Raw genomic sequence first — 27,529 nt, 5'->3', positions numbered from 1 at the left:
TAGACCCGGCCTGTGTTTAGCGCTCAGCGCCGTAGTAGTGAGGGTTCTTTATCGTGCCAACGCCAGCCGTAACACCTCTGTCTTAATGTAATATCCGAAGGACATATGATTCTCACTTCTAAATGCCGAGCGTTTGGGGAAGGAGCAATCACTAGCTATTTTAACGTCTTAGGTTTGCCATAAGAGTGAAAAATTCTCCAAAGGGACGTTAAACAATATCAAATCAATCGATCTTAGGTTTGATTGGCACAAGCGGGGCTTGAATTCACGACCTCCCAGTTATGAAGCGAACGCTCTACTACTGAGCTACCACGACCCCACATCAGTGAATAATTATCGGGTGGGACGTTAAACAATATATGCAGCAAATGATTGCGGTAAAGTCTTTGAATTTCCAAATTTTTCATATTTGGAGTTGGCCCCTTTAAATTGTAAAAGTCAGCCGTCGATTGTAAAAGTAAGCCTCTTCGTAAAACTCCATTAAGAGCATTAAATTATTGTTTTTCGATTGTACTGTTAAATACGTAGAACCACGGAGCTGACCCTCCATTTTTTTGACAACGTTCAATTTCTATTATTTTCACATGCAAACTATAATTATTTTCACATGTGAAATAAGATTAATTGGCGGAATGGCCCCCATCCCACTCTTTTGGTGGTAGTAATGAATGGTAATAATGAATGAACTGATCAATTGAAGAATGAACGGAGCCCTCTCCCTCCAATTTAGGAGTACGAAGTTTGGACAAGAGACACTTTAGGTTCCTTTTCTGCTTGTCAACAATTGTAGAAGACAATTTCTCCTCCGACTGTCCCTATACACTTTGAAAAACGATGCTGCGTGTTTGCGAACTATTCTAAATCTTTCCAAAATAGTCACTCAGCGATATGAATTACATTGTTTTTGCAATTGGCAGCCGCCATATATGAATTAAGTGGCGGCCGCCAGATAAAATAACTGGCGGCCGCCAGTTAATTTATATGGCGGCCGTCAGATAATAAGTGGCGGCAACCACATAAATTAAGTGGCGGCCGCCAGTTAAATATTAATTCTATACCCTGGCACCTATCGGCTTCCGTAGATGTAAATGAAACCCCGCACAAGCGCGGGAAATCCCAAATAATATTGCATAGAGGAAGGAGTTTTTAATGCGTGTTTAAATTGTTGCGAACGTGAAAAGAATGAACGATATCTTTAATTCAAATGAATTTAAGAACATTTTTGAATGATTGTGTGCATTAGTTATGTTATATTTATTGATATCACATACAGTAAATAAAACTTGATTATTAGGAAGTCACTTGGAGCTCCAAATTAAATATTCTTTATGTAACATGGATGATCTCTCTCTGTATTGAAAATTAGAAAATGATTTTACGAAGGCAATTGTAATTCGTTATGCCGAATAGTTGACCAAAGACAAAATGAACGGACGTTCATAATTTCAAAATTTCAACCTCGATATTGCGAATGTGTTTATAATGGTAGTTTTCGTCCAGTGCGACAATTCAAAGGCAAAATTATGAATACACGTCGTTTCTTCTCGTCAAACACAATAATCAATTAAAACATAATGCACTACATGAATGACAAACAGAAAAACTGCTACAATGTAAACAGTGGCCTGATTTCTTGGACATTGTCAAGTAGTGTACAACCTAAGATCGGTAAAATGGTTTAAGGTATTCAATGTATAATGACCATATTTCATATCTAATAAATGGCTGATGGAATTTTGTAATCATGGTATCATTTTGAAGGGTTCATCAAATAAAAATAATCCACCATAGGAATTTTCAAAAGTTTGTTTACTGCTTGATTTATTTCACATAGAATTTAACATTGAAGTATATGGGAAAAGCATGTTTTATTACAATATTTGAAAAAGAAATTATATTTTCATATAAATCTCTTGGTAGAAAGTTACAAACACTTTCTCTTAGTTAAAATATGAAATAAAATTAATCATTGACCACACACATTTTTAGAAAATTAGATTTTTCTTATTTTTACAAAGGGCAGACAACTCTTCCAAAAAGTCTTAAGTGCAAAAAGGTCAGCTTCTAATCATTTACCGTTCATGTGAATTTCATCTGCTTCACTTTCATCATTATTTAACAATAAACAATTATGTTGATCTAAATCCTTCAAAATTGTTCATTATACATGGAATGCCTTAAGTTGTAAGGCGCAAACTTCCCAGAACGGCCCCGGACCATTCGATATCTGACATATTGGACAGTGTTCAATTTATTACTTCTGAGTTCTGAGTCTATTGTAATGTTTTATTTGTAGGTCTGAGTCTATTGTAATGTTTTATTTGTAGGTCTGAGTCTATTGTAATGTTTTATTTTAGGTCTGAGTCTATTATTATATCTTATTTTAGGTCTGAGTCTATTGTAATGTTTTATTTGTAGGTCTGAGTCTATTGTAATGTTTTATTTGTAGGTCTGAGTCTATTGTAATGTTTTATTTGTAGGTCTGAGTCTATTGTAATGTTTTATTTATAGGTCTGAGTCTATTGTAATGTTTTATTTTAGGTCTGAGTCTATTATTATATCTTATTTTAGGTCTGAGTCTATTGTAATGTTTTATTTGTAGGTATGAGTCTATTGTAATGTTTTATTTGTAGGTCTGAGTCTATTGTAATGTTTTATTTGTAGGTCTTGATCTATTGTAATGTTTTATTTATAGGTCTGAGTCTATTATTATATCTTATTTTAGGTCTGAGTCTATTGTAATGTTTTATTTGTAGGTATGAGTCTATTGTAATGTTTTATTTGTAGGTCTGAGTCTATTGTAATGTTTTATTTGTAGGTCTTGATCTATTGTAATGTTTTATTTATAGGTCTGAGTCTATTATTATATCTTATTTTAGGTCTGAGTCTATTGTAATGTTTTATTTGTAGGTCTGAGTCTATTGTAATGTTTTATTTATAGGTCTGAGTCTATTATTATATCTTATTTTAGGTCTGAGTCTATTGTAATGTTTTATTTATAGGTCTGAGTCTATTTTAATGTTTTATTTGTAGGTCTGAGTCTATTGTAATGTTTTATTTTAGGTCTAAGTCTATTATTATATCTTATTTTAGGTCTGAGTTTATTGTAATGTTTTATTTGTAGGTATGAGTCTATTGTAATGTTTTATTTGTAGGTCTGAGTCTATTGTAATGTTTTATTTGTAGGTCTTGGTCTATTGTAATGTTTTATTTGTAGGTCTCAGTCTATTGTAATGTTTTATTTGTAGGTCTGAATCTATTGTAATGTTTTATTTGTAGGTCTTGGTCTATTGTAATGTTTTATTTGTAGGTCTTGGTCTATTGTAATGTTTTATTTGTAGGTCTTGGTCTATTGCAATGTTTTATTTGTAGGTCTGAGTCTATTGTAATGTTTTATTTGTAGGTCTGAGTCTATTGTAATGTTTTAATTTAGGTCTGAGTCTATTGTAATGTTTTATTTTAGGTCTGAGTCTATTGTAATGTTTTATTTGTAGGTCTGAGTCTATTGTAATGTTTTATTTTAGGTCTGAGTCTATTATTATATCTTATTTTAGGTCTGAGTTTATTGTAATGTTTTATTTGTAGGTATGAGTCTATTGTAATGTTTTATTTGTAGGTCTGAGTCTATTGTAATGTTTTATTTGTAGGTCTTGGTCTATTGTAATGTTTTATTTGTAGGTCTGAGTCTATTGTAATGTTTTATTTTAGGTCTGAGTCTATTATTATATCTTATTTTAGGTCTGAGTATATTGTAATGTTTTATTTGTAGGTCTGAGTCTATTGTAATGTTTTATTTGTAGGTCTGAGTCTATTGTAATATTTTAATTTAGGTCTGAGTCTATTGTAATGTTTTATTTTAGGTCTGAGTCTATTGTAATGTTTTATTTGTAGGTCTGAGTCTATTGTAATGTTTTATTTTAGGTCTGAGTCTATTGTAATGTTTTATTTGTAAGTTTGAGTCTATTGTAATGTTTTATTTTAGGTCTGAGTCTATTATTATATCTTATTTTAGGTCTGAGTCTATTGTAATGTTTTATTTGTAGGTCTGGATCTACTGTAATATATCGGCAGAGAATACAATTGACAAATATAGAACTACACTTTGCAGATATTTTGGTAAGCTACCATATACCTGTGTATCTAAGGGCCCCTACTCCACTTCTCTAGGCCAGACCACACAAGGGATGTAATCCAGTTTACCTGTGTATCTAAGGGCCCCTATTCCACTTCTCTAGGCCAGACCACACAAGGGATGTAATCCAGTTTAGCTGTGTATCTAAGGGCCCCTACTCCATTCTCCAGGCCAGACCACACAAGGGATGTAACCCAGTTTACCTGTGTATCTAAGGGGTCCTACTCCACTTCTCCAGGCCAGACCACACAAGGGATGTAACCCAATATAGCTGTGTATCTAAGGGCCCCTACTCCACTCTCCAGGCCAGACCACACAAGGTATTTAATCCAGTTTACTTGTGTATCTAAGGGCCCCTACTCCACTCTCCAGGACAGACCACACAAGGGATGTAACCCAGTTTACCTGTGTATCTAAGAGGTCCTACTCCACTTCTCCAGGCCAGACCACACAAGGGATGTAACCCAGTTTACCTGTGTATCTAAGGGCCCCTACTCCACTCTCCAGGCCAGACCACACAAGGTATTTAATCCAGTTTACCTGTGTATCTAAGGGGTCCTACTCCACTTCTCCAGGCCAGACCACACAAGGGATGTAACCCAGTTTACCTGTGTATCTAAGGGGTCCTACTCCACTTCTCCAGGCCAGACCACACAAGGGATGTAACCCAGTTTACCTGTGTATCTAAGGGGTCCTACTCCACTTCTCCAGGCCAGACCACACAAGGGATGTAACCCAGTTTACCTGTGTATTTAAGGGCCCCTACTCCACTCTCCAGGCCAGACCACACAAGGGATGTAACCCAGTTTACCTGTGTATCTAAGGGGTCCTATTCCACTCTCCAGGCCAGAACACACAAGGTATTTAATCCAGTTTACCTGTGTATCTAAGGGGTCCTACTCCACTTCTCCAGGCCAGACCACACAAGGGATGTAACCCAGTTTACCTGTGTATCTAAGGGGTCCTATTCCACTCTCCAGGCCAGACCACACAAGGTATTTAATCCAGTTTACCTGTGTATCTAAGGGGTCCTACTCCACTTCTCCAGGCCAGACCACACAAGGGATGTAACCCAGTTTAGCTGTGTATCTAAGGGCCCCTACTCCACTCTCCAGGCCAGACCACACAAGGTATTTAATCCAGTTTACCTATGTATCTAAGGGGTCCTACTCCACTCTCCAGGCCAGACCACACAAGGTATTTAATCCAGTTTACCTGTGTATCTAAGGGGTCCTACTCCACTCTCCAGGCCAGACCACACAAGGTATTTAATCCAGTTTACCTATGTATCTAAGGGGTCCTACTCCACTCTCCAGGCCAGACCACACAAGGTATTTAATCCAGTTTACCTGTGTATCTAAGGGGTCCTACTCCACTTCTCCAGGCCAAACCACACGGTGTTTGTTGGACGCTTCCTCCCGGCATGTAACTTCTGATGAAGTCTTCAACGTGAGATTTGTATTGACCATCTCCTAAGATTCTGTATATAATAAGCTACAATGGAAATTGAAGAATGGAGAAACGCAGTGAATAAGCTATGACTTATAACGACTAGAAAGACTGGGATTTCTTCTCCATCGTCCACTTCTTATATTTATGTACCGATATTCCATTATCACCTGCATATGGTGTTTATATTTCTCAACTGATTCGTTACACAAGAGCTTGTTCTGCATATTATCATTTTCAATAGAGTCAGGCTACTGACAAACAAGTTGATGTTACAGGGTTTTCAACAGTCTCGTTTAAAACCAGAATTTTGCAAATTATATGGTTGTTATAACGATTAATCAACTCTTTGATGGTTTTAATTCTTGAACAGCAACCTCTTCACAATAGGCAATTTGTGATTTTTACTTGAGAACAATACTCACTGCACACTGGACGTTCTTGTCGTCCCACGAGAACGCCCAACTTCTCATTCCAGAGTCAAAGAAAGAAATGGCGTCCTGTAGGTATTTTGAATCCTGTGTAGCCTTGTAGAGTTCCACTGCTGCTGTACAGAGCTCATCTCCGTAGGAATTAGAACTGTAGAAGATTACATAAAGTGATCAAGATGTCCCCGCTTTTGGAGTAAATGTATGCAAAAAATCTTGCTATTCGCATTTTTACTTACATGATGCTAAATTATTTTTATTCATAATTTTAGAAAAATGCATGTTAATGTTCCTAGAAAGTTCTTTCCTATAATTTTTTTTAATACTGAGAAAACATACTGGTAATATTTGCTGGAAGTTTTTAATACTGAGAAAACATACTGGTAATATTTGCCGGCATCTTGGACAGCTGTTGTGTCATACGTTCCTAGATTTCCTTTGGCAAAATCATACAAACTTTTAGCAGCAGAGAGCAGCTTCTGAGAATAAGTTGCATCTGAAAATACATATACAGGCAAAAGAAAGCATGAACGTTCCTCCTAAACAAACTGACATTACAAATCATCTATATATCTACTGTGTTTTATGTGAATTGAATGTATCTTTCTTCATTACTATGTACTAGCAAGTAATTCGTAGTCAAAATCAGTATGTAAAGAACAAACTAACAAATGAAAGGTGAAGATAACGAACAGTGACCAATCTCATATCTTCTATACGTAATACAAAATAGATAATGGGGAAAACACGGACCCCTGGACACACCAGAGGTGGGATCAGGTGCCTAGGAGGAGTAAGCATGCCCTGTCGACCGGACAGCGTATTTCGGAAGAATGGTAAATTCCTGACCTGCGGTAGTGTAAAGATTGTTATTTGCAGCACTCGTAATCACAGAATTCAGTCTGTATTCTGGTCTTGCAAATGCAAGCATAAACTTTCTTGCACTGACTGGCCATGAATGTTAACATCTACATAGGATATTTTCTTGCCATATTTAATAGGTACTTAATTTGGTGTCCAAAATGATATATTTTCACGATATGGGCCATAGAGGTCCACCTTAATATGAGCACCCCCGGCTGTGCCCTCCCCCTTAAATCCGCCACTGGTTCCTCTGCAGAATTTTAACTCATATGGAGACGGCACCATTCCCATTGAAGGGTGCAAAATTTAGGCCTATACTCGGTCCTTACGACCTTTGAACAGGGAAGAGTCGTATCGTGTCAGGCCGCTTTTGTGTTCTCATCCGAAAAACCGCCCCATTTAGTCGCCTCTTACGACAAGCAAAGGGTACTGAGGACATATTCTCACCCGGATCCCACGGGACCCTGACCCATGTGGCTATTTTTGGTAGAGGCTTCTCTTATTTGCACCACTACATACTTTTAGTAAGTCAAGATGAGTTTTGAAGAAAAAAAAATGCATTTTATATACTAAAAATTCCTTATTTTACGCGAGTACCTAACATGACGAAATGACAGGCATGCGTCAAATCGCGTGAACAAGAAATCGTCTGTTAATCAAGAGTTCTTGCATGTATTCTAACAACAGAAAATTTAAAGAGAGTAATTTAATTTCGCGAACGATTCCTCTTGCGAAATTGCGCGATAATAATTCATCGTGTATATGTAGGAATCTACAGTTAACTACATCTCTCCACCTAAGCTCCAAAATCCTACACTACGGAGGCTATACTCAGAATGCCTATATACATAGTTTGTCGGGTGGATGTCCCAGAGTAGAAAAAAGGATTGCTATAAATAGTCTCATTTTCAAAGATTTTGATCCTATCCATCAAATGCAGTGGCCATGAATTCTCAAATGTAGCTACCTTAACCCTCAAAAATATTTCAGAAAAAAATTGGCCATACACTTATAGAGAAAGATTATGTTCAAATTTTAACGCAAATTAGACAACCATCAATCACAATATGTCAACGGATTTTTTGCTAAGTAGATAAAGAGTGTGATTTCTCCATCTGATTTTGCATGTTTAAATGTAAAAATTTTAAACGATAATAACGTCAGTGACTTACTCCTGTCTTTAAACACCATTGCCCCAGATGCTAGTGCGGCAGCCGTCTCCCCAGCAACATCACTACACGTGTCATTCGTGGTACATTTATAAGCAGGCCTCCACATAGGTCTGAATTTAGACATATCTTCAGGGCGCCCCCAGTATCGATGGTCCTCTTTACCATTACCAACCTGTAAAATGAACAAATAAAAAACTGTACTAATGAAAGGTGAAGATAACGAACAGTGATCAAACTCTTAACTACTATAAGGAATACAAAATAAAGAGTTGGGCAAACACGGACCTCTGGGCATAACAGAGCTGGGGTCAGATGCCTAGAAGGAGTAAGCTAATCTATGTAAAGGATATAAGCTAAAAACTGTCCATTGAGGCTTATATCCTACTTAAAAACATTACATCTTTTGTTCTAAAAATGGACAGGCTCACTGGTAACCCATTGACAATGATAATTATGAATAAAGCTATTTTTGAATAGTCTGACAGTATAACCAGTCTTGTGTAGAAATCTGTTTCTTTTGTTCACTTATTGGACAGTGTCAGGTAAGTAGTCTTGTACTGCAGGTTTTATATTCACTCACTAAATAGTACTGAGCAACATCAACATGTCGTCCTCTGATGGGGAAACATTTTCTCTACACAATCAAAATTTAAGGATTTTTATGAAAGTACTGCGAATATCATCTTAATGAGTGTTATATTCTGGATATGGAACGTGAAAGTTATGGAGCCAAATTTTTGATCTGAAAAGCATTGTGTTTTCAAATATTTGGATGAGGAAATAATTAACGGCAGTCAAAAGAACCCAATACACCCATCTCGTGAAAAGAAATTATTTATGAAAGCGAAAATAATAATTCAGAATTGGGATATGCTAATAAAGAAAACATAAAAAAAAGCGTTGTGAAGAAGTTTTGGAATGTGCCTCTAGGTCCAGCGAAATTCAAATACAGCATGGAAACATGTCTATCAAATTTAAGTTTTGATGCGATACAATAATGACCAATGGAATTTTAAGAAATGTTAATCTTAAAATTGGAGCAGAGAATTCTACTAAATGGGAATATCGTTTCAAGTGTTTCAGTGATTTTTCCGATATCTGTGTTGATTCTTACTTATAGGGAATTGAAAATTAAATTTGTATCTCTCTGACAAATGTATTGTCTTTCTCTTATTTTCAGCCTATCTAATAAGTTATTGGGTTTATCTGACACTGTCCAATAAGTTAACAATTACTTAAAAATAATGGACAGCAATTGTCAACTTATTGAACACCTACAGGTAACCTTTTCACTACAAGTGGACTTTCTTCTATATAAAAGCCTGAAGACAAAGGATTGCGTAACAAAAATGTTTTAAGAAATTAGATTTCTAGTGCGTTTTCTTCTGAAGCCTTATAGTTCTAACATGTGTTTACTTCTATGAATGCTTTTAGGTATTCCATGGCTCTTTGAGTAATAATAAATGCAATCGACATGGAAACAATGTCAGTGAAATAAACAAGTGAAAAAACTCCAAAACTCTAACCTGGGCATAATATTCCTGAGTATTTGGATTCCAACATTTTAGAAAATAGTCTAGCGGCCATTTCAACATGTCGTACATCATTTCGAGCTGCCCTGTAGATTGATAAGCGTCTTTCCACCTCTCGAGACCCCAGGATAGAACATGAGCAGATGATGCCATCGGAAGATTAAATTTCACATGATCACCAGCTATTCAAATAAAAAAATATAATTCATTTTCTTCAAATGGTTTTAAAGATTTTTCATAAAGATACAAATAGGTTTTTGGCTATCCAAATTACACTTTGTGTTAGAAAATGATAATTATTTAAGAAATCAAAGTAAAGGAATGACAGACACATATAAATATCACCGAAAAATTCATACTTTTTGAGTTATATCATTTTCGATATATCATTTTATTACACCTCAATATGATAATTCTCATCATCCCAAAAATAAGGTCGGTTGCTCTCCGTTTACCTCCCGTGGGACACAACACCGATATTTTTGCATAACTCATTAAAATGCATGACATTACATGTACGTGACCTATCGAGGAGCAATGGGAATCGCAGTAAGTATTCCCGGAACTCAAAGTGTCAGCAGTAATGGCGGCGCCCATGAAAGTGTGTATGTTTTGTTGTGCCACTATCAAAGATATATAGATGAAAACTCCCGATTTGGCACCCAAAATGGCTGATTATTTTGGCTAATACTTCACTTTCACATGTGCCTCCCCCCTTTTTCGGAAATACTGGATCCGCCTCTGGCATGTCTTTTATCATGACTGCTTCATGGCACGTGAATTAAATTAGTCATGAAGACACAATTTAAAAATTAGATGCAAATTTGAATTAAAATATGGTCTTACAATCCCGTTCACATGTCATTTTGTAATTAGCGTAGGTGAGACATCAATTGTGTTTACACGAGAGAGGTATGTAAAGAAGGTCACAATTACTTGTTTAAATTGTGCCGACAACACAACTGGAACAAATTACAGCAGTACTTTTAAAATACGCAAGTAAGTTTAGCATACGATATAAACTGATGAAATACCAAGTCCGTTAAAAGACACATTGCTCCCGTATGATGGATAAAAGTGGCGAGACTACGAGCGCTGAACATGGACTCGTAGGCAGTACTAGTAAACGCTTGGTAACACAGGCTTTTTCCTCCCCTCTCTTTATAGACACAAATACACCCCCGCTTCAATGATGCAGATAAAGCATCTCGCTGAAAGTTTTGTAACTTGTCCATCGTAAACATAGTCAAAATCTTCGCTTCGAAACCATGTTTTTCTATGCTCCCAAGACTGGAAATAAGGACTTTTTCATTGGTTGAATATCGCAATAGGGAATGGTAAAGCGACCAATCGCATATAAAAGCCGAGACACATCTTCCAGCGAAAATACTGGTGTTGTGTCCCACGGTAGGTAAACGAAATGCGACCGACCGTGGGTTTCCAACGATGGATAATTTTATACAACGTGTTATCTGATTGGTCTAGACAGTCACGTGCAAGGGAGGATAAAACTTCAGATCTCCCTCAAGCATCACATTTTCCCATCATATTTCACCCCTTTGGCAGTCTCGTGCATTTTCCATAAATATTGCGTCAAGGTAAACAGTTTATTGTGACGGCTCAGTAATATCGAGTCGTCTCGTTCAGAGATTTACGGAGACAGCCGAACGTCTGGTTGCGGGAGACTAGTCATTACTTTCATAGTTCATACACGTGTAAGTCAAAATATGCGGGTTTCTGATATACACCGCTAAATCATCTGATTTTGGTTGATACAAAAACATGTAAGTGATTAGCATTCAAGGAGAAAGGAAATACAAGAAATGGTTATCAGATCACTGTAATGCATTATGTGTACCTTCTGATACATTTCTGTACGCTGACGGCGCGGTGTTACCGTTAGGGCAATTTCAGTTACATACAATGTATAGTCTTGCTTTGTTTCGGTAGAATAAACAATTTATTACATGAATATTAAAAAAACCCATATATTTATTCGTCCAAGAAATAGCATATTCCCCCGGACGTTACCCTCGGGGAATATGATTTCTCTTGGGTACGTGAATGAAAGGTCAAGATAACGAACAGTAATCAATCTCATAACTCCTATAAGCAATATAAAATAGAGAGATGTACAAACACTGACGCCTGGATACATCAGATGTGGAAGCAGGTGCCCAGGAGGAGTAAGCTGTGAGCCCTATATCGTGATCAGGTAAAGGGAGTTATCCGTAGTCAAAATCAGTGTGCTAACAAGAGACACAAGGGCCATATCTCTCACCTGAGTCACCTTGGCTCATATTTAAAGATTTTCCCTATATATTTGTATTCACAACTTTGACACACACACCCTTTCTGACCCCATCCTACCCCTGGGGGCCATGATTTGAACAAACTGAAATCTGAAATATGTCAGAAAGCTTTCATGTAAATCTAAGCTTTTATGACTCAGTTGTTCTTCAGAAGAAGATTTTTAAAGACTTTTCCTATGTATTTTTATGTAAAACTTTGATCCCCTATTGTGGCCCCATCCAACCGTCGGGGGCCATGATTTGAACAAACTTGAATCTGCACTATGTCAGAAAGCTTTCATGTAAATTTCAGCTTTCCTGGCTCAGTGGTTCTTGAGAAGATTTTTCCTATATATTAGTATGTAAAACTTTGATCCCATCATAGCCAGGGGCCATGATTTGAACAAACTTGAATCTGCATTATGTCAGGAAGCTTTCATGTAAATCTCAGCTTTCCTGGCTCAGTGGTTCTTGAGAAGAAGATTTTTAAAGATTTATCCTATATATTTGTATGTAAAACTTTGATCCCCTATTGTGGCCCCATCCAACCCCTTGGGGACATGATTTGAACAAACTTGAATCTGCATTATGTCAGGAAGTTTTCATGTAAATCTCAGCTTTTCTGGCCCAGTGGTTCTTGAGAAGAAAATTTTTATATGACCCCACCCTGCTTTTGCATTTTTGTTTTTATCTCCCCTTTGAAAGGGGTATAGCCCTTCATTTAAATAAACTTGAAAGCCCTTTACTCAAGGATGCTTTGTGGCAAGTTTGGTTGAAATTGGCCCAGCAGTTCTTGAGAAGAAGTCGAAAATGTGAAAAGTTTACGACGACGACGACAGACAACGGACAAATTTTGATAAGAAATGTATAGCCTTTGGCTCAGGTGAGCTAAAAACAGATCAACTAACAAATGAGCATAATTATTCATGCCCATAGGGATTCCAATAGACTGTTGGAAAACCTTGGGCCAGTTTCAGAAAACTAAGGTATGTCTTAAGACTAAAATTTGTCATAAGATCTATCATAGCTGTTTCACAAAACTGTCATATATTAAGATAATCTTAAGATTGTTAGAAATCTTAAGACATCCAGATACTTCTCGTAAGTCTATACTGAACATCGTGGTGATCTATGTTTTGCTAAGAAATAAATAGCTTTTCCGGAGGGAACGTGGTTTCAGGTACAGAAACAATATATTAGACTACATGTATATGGAGGGTGTGGACATCATTGATAAGATTCGTATACCGTATTATACCGCGACATGGGATCTTTATAATGAACTCGATATTCGTTTAGAATATCCCACAGCTAACTTTTCCCTACTTTCGCTGTGTTTAGGCATGTCCACTTTGTCTTCATTTCTTACTTCGACCGGACAGTCTGTTGAATTTACAGCATTGATTCTAAAGTGACATCTCCTCTAGTTTCATTCCTAGCTTTACGGAATACCATTTTGCATATTGCATTTGTGTTGAAAACAAATGTAATACTGATATTTCAGCAGCTGAAAAATTTGGAAGTCGTTTCATAGATATCTTAAATCTTTTGACACCGATTTGTCTGAGAGCATGCACACGGACTTCGTAGCCGCTATTGCCATTCATTTATTGTTTGTAGACACAAAAGCAGTGTTGGGTAAATCTATTTCCTCACGTTTTTATCTTTTTAGTAGTTTTCGTACTATTTCATTTTATTGAGTTATTGGCTTTTTTGCGCCCAGTATACATGCATACGCGTTTTGTGCCATTAATGTCGCATAATAAATGTCGCGTTATAAATTCGCTGAAATATTACCTGTGTCTTTGGTTTTCCATACCCACCGACATACTCGTTTAGGGAATACCATTTTGCATTTAGTGTATTATTTTGTGGAATAAAACAAGTGCAGCGTTGCTAACTTGTAACAAACGCATCAATTTAATCGTATTTTTTCTTTATATTTCAAATTAGTCAAGCAAATATTTTATTTTCGGAGAAGAGGAATGAAGGAGAAAATGGAAAAACAATTATATATCAGACTTTTGAGATAGTGTTTCTATGAAATATTACTCAATGTTTTCATTTTTGCAACAGAAACCGAATGTAACTTTTGAAATACAAAATAAAGTGTGAGGTTACATAGTCGAGAAAAGAACTACAATGTATTAATTTTCATAAATACATTAAATAATTACAAATGCCTAAAATCGTATATACATGTACTTTAATCTTTCATATATTGTATTTCTTTTATCATCTTTAACTGCAGGGGTAATTATGAATATTACATGTATGGAAGACCTGATCACCAAAGACCACGAAGATACTGTCAATGGGGAACTTCCGCATATTTTTTATTTCAACTTCAGAGTGTGGAATCAGAGTGGCGTTTAACAAAGTAATTTTTTGGATGACTGATCACTAGATATGAATATTTGCGTTTTCCATTTTTTGTTGAAGAAGCAACTGTCTATGATGCCAAAAAGTCTAGTTTTTGATTTATCATGAGGAAAGGTCGTGTAAAGCGTTGAAAATCATACGTTTTGATGTTGTTGATTTGAGAAATTTTTTTTGCAATTTCAATTTCAAGTTTACTAAAAGTTCTTTAGAATTTTTTAGAATCCACATTTGATTTACACCATTTCTGGCATATGTAGTCGCACAGTACGTTTGAAATTTCTCCTTCACAGCTGTTAATATTGTCGTGAGGAGCAAAGATAGGGGCTTGGTAGAACATTTACTGGATCTAGAAATGTATCTTTGTAAGGGTTTTTATGAAGTTTAGGAATCCAGTATAGGTACGGTAACTCATATTCATCCGATCCATTGACTGGGATATTAAATGTGTCTAAAACTGAAGCATGGTTTTGAAAAATTTCGTCTTTTGAAAGGACAGTTCGAGTATAAGGAGGATCACCAAGAGTGGAATTGATGCCAAGTTCGTTTGAAATACAGTTGTAATAATGAGCCTTACAAAGACAATGTTGTTACAAGCTTTGTCAGCTGGAACCAAAACATATTCTTCATGTAACCTATCTGATTCTTTTATCACATCTGGTTTACTTAACACAGAAGGATATATGGTACATACTTTTGTTTTAATATGTCAAATGCAGTATTTTTATATTCCTCTTATACAGTTAATCCATTCTGACAATATATCAAGTTTTTCTTTTTCATATTTAACCCACTGTCTGGTATAATCCTCGACAGAATTCATAATAGAGATGAAGTTCTGTCGCCAATTAAAAGATCGAGGTTCTCTGTAATCAGGACCTTTTAGAATAAGTGATTTGAGGTCCTCATTTTCAACTACGAGGGCCTTCGTACATCACCATCACCAGTAATGACATGCCCAGCTGGACTATAGTTGAAAGAGGATTTTCATATTATTATCGTTATTATTATTGCACCTCATTATCATGCAATAAATGTATAAAACTACTATCCACCAGGATGTTGTTGTGTTATAAAGAATGCGATACACCCACATACCATTCCCCAATTCAAAATTTTAAATACCAAATGCGCCCGTTAAATATCTATCTAATGCTCCATCATACCACCCGCCTGTTAAATGTACCACTAATTTAAAAAGTAATGTACCATCATACCACCCGCCAGTTAAATCTTCTCCGTTATCACCATGGTCACTGACGGCGGAATCTTTTCTCCAAGGTATTGGGTTGTTCGCCGGAAGTACACCAGATCGTTGAGCGTCGAAAAACAAAATCGATAGGGTTAGGGCCTCTGAGTAGTTGAATTCCACAGAGTTTTCTAAAATGATGAACGTTCGAATTTACTATATTCTGTTTTATTTGTTTTGTTTTCCTAAATTCGCCTCTGATATAGAAACATCACCAGCTTTTGGTGACGTATTACAAATTCTGACCTATACATGACGCTTGGGTACGTAGCACTAACGAAGTGTTGCCATGACATCACCTACTCTGGCTCGAGTCGCCTTTTTTGTTAAGAGTACACCCAATAGATCTGTGACTTCACTTCTAATGCCAGGTGCATGGCGAAGAAACATTCACTACCTATACTAAACGTCTTAGATTTGAGAGTAAACACGGACCCTGGATATACCAGAGGTGCGATCAGGTGTGTAGGGGCAGTGAGCATCCCTTGTCGACCGGTTGCACCCGCTGTGAGCCCTATATCTTGTTCAGGTATATGGAGTAATCCGTAGTCAAAATCAGTGTGTAAAGAACGTTCTAACAATTGGTCTGAAACACATCAGACAGCATTTGACCAGTTGGTAAATTTGATCGTTATAACGACCATATAATTGCAAAATGTTGACTTTAAACGAGACTGTGAAAACCCCTGTAACATCAATTTGTTTGTCGGTGGCCTTCCTCGATTTAAAAACTGATCATACGCAGAACAATTTCTAACGTATTGAATCAAATGAAAGACATAAATACAATATGCAGTTGATAATGAAATATTGCTACATGAATATGGATATTTAACGATGGAGAAGTTGAAGTCATGTTAGGTTTTTCCGTCAATAAAATATCTAAGTATATAGCAAATGTGGAAGACTATTTGGTGTTTTTTATTTCGAGTTCACTGGATTATTTCGAATCGACATATGAATGAAAATGATCATTGTTTATAGATAAAAACGTCATCGATATATCTAAATGTCGATTTGAAGGCCATAGCAAGAAAATAAAATCCTAGGGGGGAAAAGAATGTTTGTTTTTGTTTAACATCATTTCAACATTGAGTTACCTGAATTTCAGATAAATAGAATGATATTTAAATCTCAGTTCTTCAAATGGGTCACATCTAGCCGGTTGATAAATTGAACTTGAGAAATGGTGTCCTCTATTTAACGAATGACTACGCCTCTCTCTCTCTCTCTCTCTCTCTCTCTCTCAAATCATTAGGTAGACAATTCGGGTATTATGTTTTTGAGTCAGTCTATATTTTAGATATTCCTCTTGATTTTAAACTAGAAGGGGTTAGGGTCAATAAGGCAAAATCATTTTTAAAAATCTCACATCACAATTTCATCATATGTGTCTCATCGTTTTCATTCATGATAATAATCGGTGTAGTACGTAGAAAAGCAAATCACCGGAAGTGACGTGTGGGTGAGACCCAGGTTGCGAGTTAGAACTGGTATCTGGGTTTCCATTTGGTGACGTAGTTGTTCCAACAGTAGTGGTGAGCATGTCCAATATAGCAGAGGTTTCAGATAAACAATTGACTTTGTTTTCCGTCGGCATCCGGATGACTACCTCTATCTCTAGAGGCGGTTTGTTGTCACCATCGGAGAAGAGGTCCTCATTTCGTACAACAAATACGGAACTATCCGACTTAACGTTCCCCGATACTACGGAGGCGGACCAAATCTGAAAAAGAGATACGTCTTCATTGAAAACTGGCTAGTTACTAGTAGTTAACCAAGGGTATAATTTAAACATATCTTATTGATTAACTCGAAAGAATCGGGCAATAGGCATTGCCTCTGAAGTCCCTTTGTAATCAATGTGTAATATCTTTTAACTCATAGTTATATTCTTCTTATTTCAATAGTCACAGAACTATTTTCTACCTGTTACAGTAGTAAAATCAAACTATAAACGGATATAATGAACGAGATAAAATAACTTAGCTGTAATTGCGATATAAAGGTAAAGGCTAACCCAGTCGTGGCAGTGCTCGAGGGCTGGTTAGTTAATTCATGTTACATGACTATTTCAGTTACATGACTGATACAGAGCTACATTGTATCTCATTTGATTCAGAGTCGATAAGCCATGCAAAGTTTTTTTCAATTCTGATATGAAATCAAAAATGTTAAGCCGATAGTTGTATTAATGATGTTACAGAGACAAAAACATTAAGCCGGTAGTTGTATTAATGGAAGTGTTACAGAGACAAAAACGTTAAGCCGATAGTTGTATTAATGATGTTACAGAGACAAAAACGTTAAGCCAATAGTTGTATTAATGGAAGTGTTACAGAGACAAAAACGTTAAGCCGATAGTTGTATTAATGATGTTACAGAGACAAAAACGTTAAGCCAATAGTTGTATTAATGGAAGTGTTACAGAGACAAAAATGTTAAGCCGATAGTTGTATTAATGATGTTACAGAGACAAAAACGTTAAGCCGATAGTTGTATTAATGGAAGTGTTACAGAGACAAAAACGTTCAGCCGATAGTTGTATTAATGATGTTACAGAGACAAAAACGTTAAGCCAATAGTTGTATTAATGGAAGTGTTACAGAGACAAAAACGTTAATCCAATAGTTGTATTAATGGAAGTGTTACAGAGACAAAACGTTAATCCGATAGTTGTATTAATGGAAGTGTTGCAGAGACAAAAACGTTAATCCGATAGTTGTATTAATGGAAGTGTTACAGAGACAAAAACGTTAAGCCAATAGTTGTATTAATAGTGTTACAGAGACAAAAACGTTAATCCGGTAGTTGTATTAATGGAAGTGTTACAGAGACAAAAACGTTAAGCCAATAGTTGTATTAATGATGTTACAGAGACGAAAACGTTAAGCCAATAGTTGTATTAATGATGTTACAGAGACAAAAACGTTAATCCGATAGTTGTATTAATGGAAGTGTTACAGAGACAAAAACGTTAATCCGATAGTTGTATTAATGGAAGTGTTACAGAGACAAAAACGTTAATCCGATAGTTGTATTAATGATGTTACAGAGACAAAAACGTTAATCCGATAGTTGTATTAATGGAAGTGTTACAAAGACAAAAACGTTAAGCCGATAGTTGTATTAATGATGTTACAGAGACAAAAACGTTAAGCCGATAGTTGTATTAATGGAAGTGTTACAGAGACAAAAACGTTAATCCGATAGTTGTATTAATGGAAGTGTTACAAAGACAAAAACGTTAAGCCGATAGTTGTATTAATGATGTTACAGAGACAAAAACGTTAAGCCGATAGTTGTATTAATGGAAGTGTTACAGAGACAAAAACGTTAATCCGATAGTTGTATTAATGGAAGTGTTACAAAGACAAAAACGTTAAGCCGATAGTTGTATTAATGATGTTACAGAGACAAAAACGTTAATCCGATAGTTGTATTAATGGAAGTGTTACAAAGACAAAAACGTTAAGCCGATAGTTGTATTAATGATGTTACAGAGACAAAAACGTTAAGCCGATAGTTGTATTAATGGAAGTGTTACAAAGACAAAAACGTTAAGCCGATAGTTGTATTAATGGAAGTGTTACAAAGACAAAAACGTTAATCCGATAGTTGTATTAATGGAAGTGTTACAAAGACAAAAACGTTAAGCCGATAGTTGTATTAATGGAAGTGTTACAAAGACAAAAACGTTAAGCCGATAGTTGTATTAATGGAAGTGTTACAGAGACAAAAACGTTAAGCCGATAGTTGTATTAATGATGTTACAGAGACAAAAACGTTAATCCGATAGTTGTATTAATGGAAGTGTTACAGAGACAAAAACGTTAATCCGATAGTTGTATTAATGGAAGTGTTACAGAGACAAAAACGTTAATCCGATAGTTGTATTAATGATGTTACAGAGACAAAAACGTTAATCCGATAGTTGTATTAATGGAAGTGTTACAAAGACAAAAACGTTAAGCCGATAGTTGTATTAATGATGTTACAGAGACAAAAACGTTAAGCCGATAGTTGTATTAATGGAAGTGTTACAGAGACAAAAACGTTAATCCGATAGTTGTATTAATGGAAGTGTTACAAAGACAAAAACGTTAAGCCGATAGTTGTATTAATGATGTTACAGAGACAAAAACGTTAAGCCGATAGTTGTATTAATGGAAGTGTTACAGAGACAAAAACGTTAATCCGATAGTTGTATTAATGGAAGTGTTACAAAGACAAAAACGTTAAGCCGATAGTTGTATTAATGATGTTACAGAGACAAAAACGTTAATCCGATAGTTGTATTAATGGAAGTGTTACAAAGACAAAAACGTTAAGCCGATAGTTGTATTAATGATGTTACAGAGACAAAAACGTTAAGCCGATAGTTGTATTAATGGAAGTGTTACAAAGACAAAAACGTTAAGCCGATAGTTGTATTAATGGAAGTGTTACAAAGACAAAAACGTTAATCCGATAGTTGTATTAATGGAAGTGTTACAAAGACAAAAACGTTAAGCCGATAGTTGTATTAATGGAAGTGTTACAGAGACAAAAACGTTAAGCCGATAGTTGTATTAATGGAAGTGTTACAGAGACAAAAACGTTAAGCCGATAGTTGTATTAATGATGTTACAGAGACAAAAACGTTAAGCCAATAGTTGTATTAATGGAAGTGTTACAGAGACAAAAACGTTAAGCCGATAGCTGTATTAATGATGTTACAGAGACAAAAACGTTAATCCGGTAGCTGTATTAATGGAAGTGTTACAAAGACAAAAACGTTAAGCCGATAGTTGTATTAATGATGTTACAGAGACAAAAACGTTAATCCGATAGTTGTATTAATGGAAGTGTTACAAAGACAAAAACGTTAAGCCGATAGCTGTATTAATGATGTTACAGAGACAAAAACGTTAATCCGATAGTTGTATTAATGGAAGTGTTACAAAGACAAAAACGTTAAGCCGATAGTTGTATTAATGATGTTACAGAGACAAAAACGTTAAGCCGATAGTTGTATTAATGGAAGTGTTACAAAGACAAAAACGTTAAGCCGATAGTTGTATTAATGGAAGTGTTACAAAGACAAAAACGTTAATCCGATAGTTGTATTAATGGAAGTGTTACAAAGACAAAAACGTTAAGCCGATAGTTGTATTAATGGAAGTGTTACAGAGACAAAAACGTTAAGCCGATAGTTGTATTAATGGAAGTGTTACAGAGACAAAAACGTTAAGCCGATAGTTGTATTAATGATGTTACAGAGACAAAAACGTTAAGCCAATAGTTGTATTAATGGAAGTGTTACAGAGACAAAAACGTTAAGCCGATAGCTGTATTAATGATGTTACAGAGACAAAAACGTTAATCCGGTAGCTGTATTAATGATGTTACAGAGACAAAAGGTCATCTAAGTGTTATCTTACGGTCCTTTTCGAATTTCTCTATACATTTTTGTACAATTTTAAATATCAGTTACACAGTAGACCTACCTTACATCATCCTTTCAATGTAGTATTATTGTGCAAGTACTATTTAAATATTGAATATTTTCATGAAATTTATTCATTTTGAAGTTCAATATTGCAAAAGGGAGAACATAATTTCTGTTAATTTGGTCATCCTAACTAAAGGCTAGATTTAATTTAATCTATGGGACTTACCGAAATTGTGGACTATATTCGACCGTTATTTATCTTCTTCTTTCAGACTATTAGCATTTCTCTTTCATTCACAGATTAATGACTCTCAAATACACGTGCATGATAATATGAATATAGGGTACCTCTAATGCCAAAACAGTTCAAGGTTTCATTCAGTTCTAAACCAGTCAGTCAATTCAACATCACTAGAGTTCTTCGTCCTTACACTACAGCTTTGTTTCTGTGGTACCCTTTCTATAATAGTGTGTACATGTATTTAGTTTTATGATCGATCTCTTGCCATTACATGACTGAGGAAGATGATTTCAGTCTGATATGTTGCCTTATGTCCCATTTAGGATAATCCTAACCCTATCCCTGACATTATCGTCTTAAGGTGGCGTGTAAACAATTTGACGTATCCCTGACGTCATCGTCTTAAGGTGGCGTGTAAACAATTTGACGTATCCCTGACGTCATCGTCTTAAGGTGGCGTGTAAACAATTTGACGTATACAGGGTACTTAAGGCCGTAACAACGATAGTTCTTATAATATACCATAATGACCTATCAAAACCTCAAGTTGTTTGATGATCTATCAATACTTCTAACCGTTTGATGATCTATCAATACTTCTAACCGTTTGATGATCTATCAATACTTCTAACCGTTTGATGATCTATCAATACTTCTAACCGTTTGATGATCTATCAATACTTCTAGCTGTTTGATGATCTATCAATACTTCTAACCGTTTGATGATCTATCAATACTTCTAACCGTTTGATGATCTATCAATACTTCTAACCGTTTGATGATCTATCAATACTTCTAGCCCTTTGATGATCTATCAATACCTCTAGCTGTTTGATGGGTTTATCACAAGTAATAGTAGCCATCCATCCCTTCCCCTGGAGAGAGGGTGGTACCAGGAAATAACCGTCTATCCCAGTGCCCCAAGCGCTTCTGATGTGGATGGGCTCCGGAATACTGTCTACAGACGATGCTATGCACACCACGTACACACAAACCAGCAGGATCTGCAAAACGAAAACAACTAATGCATAAAGAAAATTAAGAAAAACTAGACAAAAACTGAAACTTAATGTTGGCTTATGGCTGAAACATAGCAGTCTCGGACCTAAACCCCAACGGAAAACAAAACAGCATGTAAAGCCTTGAATATACTGGACAAAAAGGTGTACGATGGAGAAATTATTACAGGCCGCGCAAGAATATACAGTTATTGACTGGGCTCGAGGACAACAGATGTTTTGTTTGACCCGAGAAGTATGGAGCGCCAAATTAACATAAACTCAAATAATTGAAGATATCTTCAATTATTTGTAGATATCATCAATTCAATTATTGCTCTCTTTAATTGAATTAATGCGCGCATTAACTCAATTATTGCTCTCATCAAATGAATTAATGCGCGCTTCAATTCAATTATTGCTCTCATCAATTGAATTAATGCGCGCATCAATTGAATTAATGAGAGCAATAATAGATTTGATGCGCACATTAATTCAATTAATGAGAGCAAAAATAGATTTGATGCGCGCATTAATTCAATTATTGCCCTCTTCAATTCATTTGATGAGAGCATCAATTTAGTAGAATTATTGCTCGCAATAATTAATTTAGAGCTCGGTATAAATAATTTGATGATCTCTTTAATTCAGTTGAAGATATTTTTAAATCATTTACAATGCTTTTGTATAAGGAATTAATGCGCGCATCAATTCTTTTAAAGAGAGCAACAATTCAATTAAAGATATCATTAATTCAGTTGTGGATATGTTGAATTGAAGATATCTTTAATTATATAGTTGCTCTCTCTAAAAGAATTATTGCTCTCTTCAAATGAATTAAAAATATCATTAATTCAATTGAAGAGAGCAATAATTGAATTAATGCGCGCATTAAATCAATTATTGCTCTCATCAATTGATTTAATGCGCGCATTATATCAATTATTGCTCTCTTCAATTGAATTGTAGCGCGCATCAATTCAATTGTTGACATCATTCATTCATTTGAAGAGATCATTAATTCAATTGAAGCGCGCATCAATTCAGTTGAAGAATTAATGATATCATCAATTCAATTAAAGCGCAATAATTCAGAATTGAAGATATCATTAATTATTTGAAGAGATCTTTAATTCAATTGTTGCGCGCATCAAATGAATTGATGATATCTTCAAATAATTGAAGATATCTTCAATTATTTGAGTTTATGTTAATTTGGCGCTCCATAGAGAACGGATCTGTTGCCCGAAGTCGTAGGCCGAGGACAACATGTCCGATCGAGGGTGAAATAAAGCAGCTGTTGTCCGAGGACCAAGTCAATAACTGTTTTGTTATACACCTTCATTTTTAAGGTCGTTTTTACTTGATGAACATGGTTTGTAGACTTTGATCTTTAATTGATTAAATATTGTTTAACGTCCCTCTCGAGAATATTTCACTCATATGAAGACGCCACCACTGTCGGTGAAGGGCTGCAAAATTTAGGCCTATGCTCGGCGCTTATGGCCATTGAACAGAGAGGGATCTTTATCGTGCCACACTTGCTGCGACACGGGACCTCGGTTTTTGCGGTCTCATCCGAAGGACTGTCCCATTTACTCGCCTCTTACGACAAGCAAGGGGGTACTGAGGACCTATTCTAACCCGGATCCCCACAGGATCTTTGAACTTTGAACGGGACAGTGTGATTGCGTACATTTATCACCGATTCCACTAGTTTAAAAGAAAACATACCAAATATCCTAATTTATAATTATATTTTCCGTGTTTCTGCTCTACTTTTCATATAATGAATTCTGTATGTCGTCATCAGTTAGATCAGTGAACCTCGCCATCACGTAAATAAATCAGCAGACCAATCATATGACTTGTGTATAACAAGAATTTGAAGAAAAAAATAAGTACACTTAAAATTTTATACAATTGATTCTAGAAAACGATGAACAAATAATTTTTTATTTTCTTGTTTATTCTTGCTTATTTACTTTTAAAAAATAATTGAATTTCATCTTCCGTTGCTGCAGCAAAATGTGCATCAATCAAAAGACACGAAAAAATAACTTCAGTTAGCGCCATAGTGACGTCATCAGTCAATTAACAGTTCCCGGTCCGGCAGTCGCCAGAACAGTCAAAATGTTAGACTTTTCTTCGTAAGGAGTTGTATATTGCACACACATGCGCGGATTCGGAATTTTTCTCTTTTTTACACCCCCCCCCCCTCTCCTTTATGCACATCTATATCTACATCTATATCTATCTATATCTTTTATCACATAGTATAAATCTATGATAAGAAGCAGTGGCGGATCTAGAGGGGGTGTTACGGGGGTTGCAACTCCCCCCCCCCCTTTGGATTCTCTAAAAGAGAGGGGGAGGAGAGAATGACTATAGAGTTATTAAGATCCTGGGGATGGAAACTGTTTATACAATTGTGCGTCAACATTTCTATCAGGTGATGATAATTCATATTATCTTTTATATAGTTTGTATCTGTAATATTACATTTTATTTTTCAAAAAATTAATTACTAGAAGTAAATCGTGCATTTTAAAACAGGATTCGTTTTAAAATCAACTGTGACAGACCTACGACTGATTATTATACAATAACATTAATCCAAACTTGAATTTAGAAATACAAATTGACAGCATTCCTGTTAAGTTGTCGTTAAACTATGTTAACGTACGTTATAACAACTCTCATTTCAGTGGCGGATTTAAGGAGGGGGGAGGGGGCGCAGTCGACCCCCCCCTTAAAATTTTCAAATTTCAGGTAAATCGTGGTATCTTGTTTACACAAATGTACTAAACGATAAAAGAAGCAATAATTTCTTCCACTCCCGGAGAAATGAATGACAAAATCTTTTTGATTTCTTGAATTACTTCATTGGGAGAACTTAATTTTTTTCCAAAAACCCTTAAAATTTGTGTCATTTTACTTATTTCACCTTATTAAAAATGATAGAAAATAGTAAAAATTATAGGAGACATAGTTTAAGCCCTATGAAATCTGTAAAATCCAGGAGCTTCCCCCTGGACCCACTGGGAGCCTCAAGGCGGCCCCCAAACCCCCTGCCTCATAAAGCCCCCCCCCCCCCCCCCCCGTAACCGCAATTCCTGGATCCGGCCCTGCATTTCCTCTTAACCCCCCCCCCCTTTGAAAAATTTCTAGATCCGCGCCTGAGAAGTTAAGTTTCTTCGATTTTATTTATAAAACTTCTCCAAAAATACATTTCGTGAAAATGTAAGACATTAGGACAAAGGAACTGGGCGTTAAGTCGCTCGCATTTCTACTTCGCTTAAAGCATTTCTATGGTGAAATATCGTTCATATTTCATGCAAGCATTTCTAGTCAGTCACAGCTCGAATAATTTTCTATATTAGTGTCTAATGAAAAGGTGAGAATATCGAACAGTGGTCAATCTCGCCAATCCTATAAAGAATGTAAATCAAGAGTTGAGCAAACATGGGTCCCTGGAGTTAGGACAGGTTGCTCAGGAAGAGTAAGCATCGACTTGTTGACCGGTCACACCCGATTTTCTTGATCAGGTATACGGAGTAATCTGTAGTCAAAATCTGTGTGTAAAGAACGTTCTAACAATTTGTATGAAACACGTAAGCCAGCATTGAACCTAATAACAGATTGTTTTTTGTAAATTTTTTCAATATAACGATAATACAATTTACGAAATACTAACTTTAAACGAAACTATTGAATCTCCTGTAACACCAATTTTTGGTCAGTGGTGAGCCTCAATTAAAAATTATCATATGCAGAATATGCTCTCGAGTATCGAATCAAATGAGAGAAAGTCACTTAAGACCCTGCATACAACACTGACAGTATGTCGATCCGTCTGCGGATGTACATTTTACTGTAGTCACAAATACTATTCATGTGATTTCTTTATCAAAACTCCAGCACGAGCTATCATTTCTAAGGAGTCAGATGGACGGATTGTCAGAAATTGAAATTTTCCGCTTTCACCGAAGAGGAAAAGAGAAAGTCCGAGAGACCGTAAAATATCAGGAAACATTCGCGCGCTTCATTTATTTGCGACACTATCTAGAGCATCATAACAAAGTCTGACAGAGCATTTATTACACAATCAATCGGCGCACTGGATTACATTATTGATTTGGCACCAATAGAATAGTTTAAGGGGACTTACAATGTATTGTGTTGTCATCTTAAATCCATGAAGACACCTATTTCAGCTGTTCCTCTTATTGACACTTGGTTGTACTGGAGGTGGCAAAAGATAAGGTCGTGTAAATCAGGTCGCTCAGCAATATCAAATTGCCCACGTGTTGTGAATATAGTAAATGATTTACTAGGTGCATAGACGTATATTTTAAGGAAAAGGGTTACGAAGGAAATGTTTCATATCAAACATTTCTTTCTTAAGATATTCTTTTTTTTTTCTGAGCAAACCCTTCACTTAATATGAAAAGTGAAAATAAAGAACACCGATAAAACACGGACCCCTGGACACACCAGAGGTGGGATCAGGTGCCTAGGAGGAATAAACATCCCTGGACACACCAGAGGTGGGATCAGGTGCCTAGGAGGAATAAACATCCCTGGACACACCAGAGGTGGGATCAGGTGCCTAGGAGGAATAAACATCCCCTGTTGACCGGTCACACCCGTCGTAAGCTCTATATCTTGATCAGATGGTAGAATATTTTTACCAGAACCTGATTTAATAGTAACTTTAAGTAACCTGTCATTATCAACAAATTCAATAATTCAAGATGCATTACGTGCTAGTACATAACACTAGGGTCCTTTTGGTAAATTGTCTGTGTTAACGTCAATGACATCTGTTACTTCCACTCTTATTCATGTAACTTTACCTGCGCCGGATGGTATGTATTAACCAGACAGAAGACACTTTCAGACACCGTGAGACCGTTCACCGACAATAGATTCGATAACCTAAATACCCATATAAGCAAGTACATCAGAAATTGCACCAAAATACTGCCAGTACAATTCCACAAAGACACACCAAAAGAAGAACGATATTTGTTGAAATCACAGGCGCTTGTTTCATAAACTCGGCAAGTTATACTTATATAGTTTATGAAACAAGCGCCTGTGGTTGAAATATTTCCTGTACTTCTCCAAGCATATGTGTAACATTATTTATCATGACATCATATACTAAATTGTAACAATATATTGACATTTTTGATATTGCGTTTGATTCCTTGTGTTCATGTAACGAAGCAACTCGTTATGTTTCTGATGAATAAGGAGACTAGTTGAGTACATTTATTTTCTATACTTCTTCCTGTATTATATCTCTACTTACTAATGAGTAGACCGTCACAGTTTAACAGTCTTGTTGTACT

At 35.9% G+C, this 27,529-nt stretch overlaps 1 protein-coding gene across 3 annotated transcripts in view; it reads right to left on the bottom strand.

Moving 5' to 3' along the window:
• Positions 1-26,469, bottom strand: part of LOC125673704 (uncharacterized) — a 29,463-nt gene extending 2,994 nt beyond the window's left edge. For 2 of the 3 annotated variants that reach the window (XR_008803320.1, XM_056166436.1), the window contains exons 1-9: positions 26,341-26,469; positions 21,993-22,175; positions 16,946-17,222; positions 15,457-15,627; positions 9,572-9,759; positions 8,046-8,217; positions 6,391-6,505; positions 6,007-6,160; positions 5,482-5,626 (exon numbers count right to left, since the gene is read on the bottom strand). Coding sequence is in view for 2 of the 3 variants with exons in the window: in XM_056166436.1 (XP_056022411.1) it covers positions 5,482-5,626; positions 6,007-6,160; positions 6,391-6,505; positions 8,046-8,217; positions 9,572-9,759; positions 15,457-15,627; positions 16,946-17,222; positions 21,993-22,175; positions 26,341-26,358 (1,423 nt within the window). In the remaining variant the exon portion in view is untranslated. Of the gene's footprint in view, positions 1-5,481; positions 5,627-6,006; positions 6,161-6,390; positions 6,506-8,045; positions 8,218-9,571; positions 9,760-15,456; positions 15,628-16,945; positions 17,223-21,992; positions 22,176-22,276; positions 22,500-26,340 lie in introns of those variants that run through there. The other variant, XM_056166439.1, reaches the window with a different exon arrangement.
• Between the last annotated feature and the right edge of the window lie 1,060 nt (positions 26,470-27,529).

The sequence above is a fragment of the Ostrea edulis genome, chromosome 1 (assembly GCF_947568905.1).
Source record: "Ostrea edulis chromosome 1, xbOstEdul1.1, whole genome shotgun sequence".
Lineage (NCBI taxonomy): Eukaryota > Metazoa > Mollusca > Bivalvia > Ostreida > Ostreidae > Ostrea > Ostrea edulis.
The sequence above is the reverse complement of the archived record's forward strand: the minus strand, read 5'-3'. Positions and strand labels throughout refer to the sequence as shown.